Below are 7,841 nucleotides of genomic sequence, written 5' to 3'. Positions count from 1 at the left end.
ATATTTTGGAGATTAATCCCTTGTCAGTTGCTTTGTTTACAGATATTTTCTCCCCATTTATCTACCTTTAAATTATCCTTTTTTTATGGTGATAAATTTTTAATTTTTGAATAATTTTAGATTTATAGGAAAGTTGTAAAGACAAAATACAGAGAGTTCCCATGCACTCCTCACATAATTTCCCCTATGTTAATGTCTTACGTTACCATGGTACGTTTGTTAAAACTAAGGAAACAACATTGGTACATTATTATTAACTAAACTCTAGACTCTATTTGAATTTCAGTAGTTTTTACAGTTTTTAGTTTTTGTATCCAGTCCAGGATATTGCACTGCATTTAGTCATCATATGTCCTTAGCTATCTCTGGTCTGTGATAGTTTCTGTCTTTCCTTGTTTTTCATGACCTTGACAGTTTCGAGGAGTATTTTAAAATTTTTTATTTATTTATCTATTTATAAATTTCAGCTTTATTGAGGTATAATTGACTTACAAAATTGTAAGATATTTAAAGTCTACATTGTGGTGATTTGATATATGTGTACATTGTGAAAGGATTTCCACCCATCTAGGTAATTAACACATCCGTCACCTCATATATATAACTTTTTTTTTAAGGTGAGAACACTTAAGTTCTACTCTCTTAGCAAATTTCAGTTATATAATATGGTGTCATCAACTATAGCCACCATGTTTTACATTAGATCCTCAGAACTTATTCATCTTATTGCTGAAAGTTTGCACCCTGTTACCAGTCTCTCCCTATTTCCTCCCCTGCCCCAGCCCCTGGAAAGCACTTTCTTACTCTGTGTCTATGAGTTTGACATTTTTTCTTATTTTTTAGATTCCACATATAAGTGACATCATGTGGTATTTGTCCTTCTCCGTGTGGGTTATTTCACTTTATATACCATATCTTTATTCAGTCATTTGTTGATGGACACTTAGGTCGTTTCTATATCTTGGCTGTTGTGAATAATGCTTCAACATGGGAATACAGATATCTCTTCAATTTTCTGTTTTTACTTCCTTTGAATATATACCCCAAAGTGGGATTGCTGGATCACATAGTAGCTCTATTTTTAGTTTTTTAAGGAACCTCCATACTGTTTTCCATAGTGGCTGCACCAATTTACATTCCCACCAACACTGTAGGAGGGTCCCCTTTTCTCCATACCTCTTCAGCATTTATTATTTGTAAACTTTTTGACGATAGCCATTCTTACTGGTATGATGTGATAACTCATCATAGTTTTATTTGCATTTATTTCTCTGATAAGTATCAATGACGAGCGTCTTTTCATGTGCCTATTGGCCATCTGTATGTCTTCTCTGGAGAAATGTCTATTTACGTCTTCTGCTTATATTTTGAGTGGTTTTTGTTGTTGTTGTTATTGAGTACCATCTGTAACTTTAAGTGGAGAGGGCAAAGGCATAGAGTTGTGTTCTATTAGTTAGGGTACACATTCGGCTACTGTAACAAAGGCAAAACGAGACAAAAACAAAACAAAACACAGTAACTTAAATAAGATACAGTGTTTTTCTCTTTTGCATAAAAATCTGAGCAGAACCTTCCAGGGCTGATATAGCAGCTCCATAGTGTCAGTACCTTCGAGTTCCTTGGATATTGTTTTGTCTTCCTCAACGCCTGACTTCCTTTTTATCATCTAAGATGACAACTTTGCCCCCAACATTATGCCCACATTCTGGCAAGCTGGGAAGAGGAGAAGGGAAAGTGGAAGGCATGCCCCTTCCCTTTAGGGGCACAACCCAAAAGTTACCCATGTCACTTTTGCTTACATCCCATTGGCCAAAACTTAGTAACCTAGCCACTCTTGCTGTGATGGAAGTTGGCAAATGTAGTTATTCCCTGAGGGCCATGTACCCAGCTAATTGTGAGAGTTCTTTTACTAAAGAAGCAAGAGGAAGGTGGGTATTAGGGGACAACTAGCAATCTCTGCCACAGTCCACCCCTTCATCACTCAAAGAGTTTTGCACGACTTCTCTTCTCACTAGTGGAACAGTCAGGATTCAGCCAGGGAAGCACACCTCCATAAGACTCTGCTTTTACGGGGGGAATACAATAGCATTTTGGCTCTCTAGGAATTAGCATCAGTTCAGAGCTAGAGTCCAGTAATCCCTGAAAATTTTGGTTATTTTCCCTTCCCGCAGTACATACTCAAATTCGTCAGTGGCTCCAAGCTACTGGCAGGGAAAGAGTGATTACAGGAGTCTGCCTGAAGCATTGGTAGACAAGTTCGACAAGCTGGATAAGGGGGATAACAGAGAAGCTAAGCATGTCTGGCTGCCAGGTAGCAATGTGAGGAAGGCTCTCAGAAAGGGTTCATGAGAAGCAATTGCTTCTGGACAGCTACTACCTCTGCACCTCTGCACCTCTGCACCACCTCTGTGGGTCTGCAGCCAATTGTCCGGTGGTGGGCCTGGGGTTGCTGGTGGTCAGCAGGGCTAGCAGTTGGGAAAAACAAGCTGGATGCAGAGTGGAGGCTGAGGACACGCGGTCTTCCAGGAAACTGTGTTCCTTACCTTACGGTAATAATCTGGGAGTATTGGCTGCCACTTCACTCCTGCTTTCTTTCTTTTTTTTTTTTTTTTAAATTTATTTTATTTATTTATTATTTTTGGCTGCGTTGGGTCTCCGTCGCTGTGCGCGGGCTCTCTCCAGTTGCGGCGAGCGGGGCCCACTCCTTGCTGTGGCGTGTGGGCCTCCCACTGCAGTGGCTCCCCCCGTGCGGAGCACGGGCTCCAGGCGCGTGGGCTTAGCCGCTCCGTGGCACGTGGGATCTTCCTGGACCAGGGCTCGAACCCGCGCCCCGCGTGGCAGGAGGACTCCTAACCACTGCGCCACCAGGGAAGCCCCCACTCCTGCTTTCTAAATATCTTACAGGGTCCTCTTTTGGTTAACTCTAACCAGGAACCATATAGGGCAGAGGATTTGGGGAAACATAATTTCCACTCCGGTTTACCTAGTCTGTAAGTGCTCACAACTCAGAGAGAGCCAAATATATGTATGTAGCTCAAAGTTCAGGGTCTCTAGGTGGAGTGCAGTCTTGCTATTTATTGCTCATGTGGCTGCTCATGATTCCCTGATTTACACCCCAGCTTCCCTCGGCTCCATTCACACCATGCAACAGTAGGGCAGTATCTTGTAACAGGATACGGGGGATCACAGGGGAGATTGGCATCTGACTTCTCAAGAGCAACTCTGGAAGCTAGAAGATTATGTAAAATGTTTTCAGAATTCTGAGAGAAGATTTATTATTTCTAGCAAAGGCAGAGTAACTGGTTCCAGACTGGTTCTAGATGGAGTAGCTGGTTCCCTCCCACTATAGATAAATAGAAAATAGGACAAAATACATGAAACAACTATTTTCAGACATCGGTAACAGGAAGTGGGTTTTGGAGATGATAAACATCCCAAAATGTGTGGCATAGCTTGGAGAAGGTAGAACTGTTGAGCTCAAAACTGGCAATTATATTCCCTTGAAAACACGGTATTAGAATTAGAGGCTATATCAAAGAAAGCAAAAACAATATTGTCCCAGGCTTTGAAAGCAGCCATTTTACTAAAGAGGTACCATGGCATAACAGGGGTCATCAGCTTTCAGATTCTGGTTTGCTATATTCGGGTGGTCACCATTAAGTTATCACCACATATATCAGGTTTCATTTTGTCAGTACCTCACTTGTGAGTTGATTAGGATACAGTTTTGGCTGCTATAGTAAAGACAGAAATAACAGTGATTTAAACAAGATAAAAGTTTATTTCTCTGTCACATAACAGTGCATGCATTAAGCAGTAGAAGACTGATAAGATGATTCCACAGAGTAGGGGACCTTGGCTCCTCCTATCTTATTGCTCTGCTATTTTCAACATGGGGCTCCTATCTCACGAGTTAAGATGGTTGCTCCAGCACCCACCAGTATGTCTTCTTTCAGGAAGGAGGGAAGAGGAAATGGAAGGCATGCCTCTACTCTTTAAGGGCACAGTTCTTACATTCCATAAAGCACACCTTAGTCACATGTCCACACCTTGTTGTTAGGGAGGGTGGATACTGCAGCCTTTAGCTGGGTGGCCGTGTGCTCAGCTAAAGCTCAGGAGCTCTTTTACTAAGAAAGGAGTGGAGAATAGATATTATGGAACAAGTAGTTTCTGCCACAACTGCCGTTCAAGAAAATAACTTCTATAAGACAAAACAGATAGGATCTAAGGAGAATCACTCCAAAGGGTAAAAATGGGAGGAAGGAAAAGAAAAAAAGAAAAAAGAAAAGCAGGTTTCCTGGGTAGGAAATGAGCCCAGCCTTAGATACCTAAGTGAGAAATCCTGTGAAACTGATATAATTTTTTATATTGTGTGTCATGCAAGTTCCTGCTTACATTTTAAAATTCCATTAAGTGTCACCTCTCAGCTATCCTTAAACAGTTTGTATCTCTTTTGGCATTTGCCATGTTGTAAGACATTCTGTGTCATTCCTAGCTTTGTTAACTGTCTCAAGGTGACTCTGTACGAGAAGCAGAATAGTTAAGAGAGCCCCTGATGCTGTCGTATATATAGGTGAGAGGACCTGATGTCTGAGATTTGCTTCAGAATACTCCAGCAACAAATAAGCAGGGGGGGGGCTTCCCTGGTGGCGCAGTGGTTGAGGGTCTGCCTGCCAATGCAGGGGACGCGGGTTCGTGCCCCGGTCCGGGAAGATCCCACATGCCATGGAGCAACTAGGCCCGTGAGCCACAATTACTGAGCCTGCGCGGCTGGAGCCTGTGCTCCGCAACGGGAGAGGCCGCGACAGTGAGAGGCCCGCGCACCGCGATGAAGAGTGGCCCCCGCTCGCCGCAACTAGAGAAAGCCCTCGCACAGAAACGAAGACCCAACACAGCCAAAAATAAATAAATAAATTTATTAAAAAAAAAAAATAAGCAGGGGGAATAGATGAAACAAGATTGACAAAATGTTGATTTGTTGAAGCTGTGTGATGGGTGCCTGGGTGATCATAAGACTATTTTCTCTCTTTTGTGTCTGTTAAAAACTGTCCATAATAAAACAAAAGTCCAGTCCCTGAAGACAGCCAGACCTGGGTTCAAACCGTAGTTTCACTACTTACTAGCTGAGTGGCTTTTCCTCTCTATAAATTCAATTTCTCAAAATGGGAAATGTATAGGCCAATAGGGTTCTTGTAAAGATTAAAAGAGACAAAATTTGAGGCATCTAACAAGGTCTAGCCCTTAGTAGTTGTATTAATAAGGGTGCCTACTTGCAAGCAACAGAAACTGACTTTGGTTATGGCTAATTCCTCTGACACGCAGATGTTAGTATATGCAGAAGAGGTAGGGCTTGAGCTGGGATCTCTGATTTCTAGACCTAGAGCATTTTCTATGTTACCACATTTGTCCAAAACCTTACCTTGGTTTGGCGCTTTGCAACTTACGCCTTCAAACATACAGGATCTTAGTTTGGGTACCTGCCTGGAACTTAGGACACTCGAGACTGTAGGGTGGCCCTGGGCTGAGGGGTGGTCAAGGGGCGGAGGTACCTCACTGACGTTCGCTGGCCGCACTGCGTGTAGGTTGCTAAGTGGAAGCTGGCGCAATACGGGCTTTACCCCAAGCAGGCGCGGATCAACCGCCGCCAGAACACACGCGTGTCCTCCCTGCCTCGCTCATTCCCGGGATAGTGTCGGGCCGGCAGCCCCCAGCTGGCTCCTGGCGGGCCGCTCGGCCAGCCTCCCTCCGGGCCCAGCACGCGCTTGCCCAGCAGCCAGGCTCCCGGCTCCCGCGGTTGGGCGAGTCCCGCTCCCGGTCCCTCCCTTCCCCGCAGTAGGGGGCGGGGCCACGGATCCCCGGCTCGTGATTGGCCGAAGCCTAGTCGCTACTCTTCTCCGCCCCCTTCCGCGGGGTGAGAGGTCAGCGGAGCTCCGGTCTGCAGGGGCAACAATGGCGGGGCTCTGGGTCGGGGAGGCAGCGCTGGTCACAGCAGGACGGCGTGGACGGCGGTGGCCGCAGCCGCTGTTGCGGGGCGCGGCGTTATGGACCCTGAAGGTGAGGCGCGCCGGGACTCCCCGTGGGCCTGGGCCTCACTGGGCTCCCAGCCCCGCACCGCCAGGCGGTGGCCAGTGCTGCGGAGAGCGCTCCGTAGGTGCCCGGGCGACACCCGGCGCCGGGTTCCGCGTCGGACCGCGCCCCTAACTCCCTCTCCCTCCGGAGTTCGCCCTGGAGCGGGGCAGAGCCGGCGTCCCTCGCCGCAGCTGTTGCTCCGAGTATCATGGAGGGCCGAGCGGCCCAAGGAGCCTGTAGGCGTGAGTTTTCTGCTTCCTCGGGAGCGGCTGACAGCCAGCTGGCTGTAATGTACGTGCATTTCCCGTGCTCCCGCTCTTGGGCCATGAGGTTTTGGCTTGTCTTGAGCTTTCCAGGTGTATTTTTAAGGGTCCTTATCGTTTCCATTTTTTTTTGCCTCCTTCCTGCTTTGAAGGGACACTAAATTGCTGCTCAAGTAGAGTTAGGGTTTTGAGTTTGTCTCACCTTTTAAAGTATAAGATGTCAGGATTGCTACTACCTTTGCTTGAGTTGAGAGCCTATTTTAATTGTATTACATCACATTATATACTGTATATGCATCTTGTGAGTTTTTCTCTTCTCTGTAGTGGTTAGCGTGATGTTTGTGCTGTTCTAAACACATCTCTGCACTGTATGTTCTAGGGTTTTCATGGTGGCAGCCATGACTTATACGTTGGAGTGTTTGTGTGTGGTTCTTAACACTTTTTCTCTTCAACATGGAGTCTCTTGTAATTTCTAAACGAAGACTACCTAACTTACTTTATTAACAGAGTTTAAGTCACTTGAACAGATTATTTAAAAGTTTCTCTGAAAACCACCTGTTAGCTTCCTTTAAAAAAAATAGGCCCGTAACTTGATTTATTGTCATTGAACTTTTAGAATTGAAAGACACGTTAGAGATGATTTGGCCCATCCTACTCTTTTAAAGAGGAGGGAGCTTAGGCCCAGGTGTGAAATGTGGGCGCTAGAGCTGAACATGGAAGTGAAAGTAAGTCTGCAGGTACATTAGCTTAGTGTCAACTTTAGAATGCCCACTCTCAAAAAACCCAAAGTTTGTGTGGGCACACAATTTATTGTTTCTTAATCTTTAGTATTCTTTCATCTTTTAATCTTTTTTGGCCACTTCACTTGCAGTTGCAAAACTCTGAATCCATTTATTGATGCGTAGGAGGCAGCATGGTGTGGTGGGAAGGCATAGGCTTTGGAGTCAACACAGATGAAGTTTGGTATATTAAATAAGTCACCTCTTTGGGCCTCCGCTTCTTCCTTTCAGCTGTTTTTTTTTCAGCAAGTCTTTCTCTCCTTCCTGTGTTCCATCTCTATGAAATGAATATAATTTCTCTTTTAGAAATTTTAGTCTGTTAAGGAGACAAGCAAGTGTAAAGTGCTATTACGGGAGAGGTCCTGGTGCTATATAGAAGAAAATAAAATGGAGGGATTTGACCAAGTCTAGATTTTGAGCTTTGTGTCCTAGATACTGTTTTGGTGCTCTACTTGAATTAATTTATTCAGTCCTCACAACAGCCATATAATCCCCATTTACAGATGAAGAAATTGAGGCACAGTTTTATGTGACTTGCTCAAACCATGCCTAATGTAAGGGAGTTTTCCTTTGGAAGTGAAAATTGAAACAAGTTTTGAAGGACAAAGTGACTTTTTTCTAGGCAAAGAGAGAAGAAAGAGGTGAGTGTTACATGTGAGAGAGCAGCACGTGCAAAAGTCCTGGGCCAGAGGGCATGACAAGGTAGGAGAACTGAGAAAAGGCTACTGAG

At 44.8% G+C, this 7,841-nt stretch overlaps 1 protein-coding gene across 3 annotated transcripts in view; it reads left to right on the top strand.

The window, feature by feature from the left end:
* The first annotated feature begins 5,913 nt into the window (after window positions 1-5,913).
* PCCA (propionyl-CoA carboxylase subunit alpha) overlaps window positions 5,914-7,841 on the top strand; it is a 370,033-nt gene continuing 368,105 nt past the window's right edge. For all 3 annotated transcript variants that reach the window (XM_061170561.1, XM_061170560.1, XM_061170559.1), the window contains exon 1: window positions 5,914-6,054. In XM_061170561.1, coding sequence (XP_061026544.1) covers window positions 5,950-6,054 — 105 coding nt within the window. In that variant the 5' untranslated portion in view covers window positions 5,914-5,949. The remainder of the gene's footprint in view (window positions 6,055-7,841) is intronic.

Source organism: Eubalaena glacialis, chromosome 16 (genome assembly GCF_028564815.1).
Source record: "Eubalaena glacialis isolate mEubGla1 chromosome 16, mEubGla1.1.hap2.+ XY, whole genome shotgun sequence".
NCBI classification, from domain to species: domain Eukaryota; kingdom Metazoa; phylum Chordata; class Mammalia; order Artiodactyla; family Balaenidae; genus Eubalaena; species Eubalaena glacialis.
This window is presented reverse-complemented; position numbering and strand designations above follow the sequence as displayed.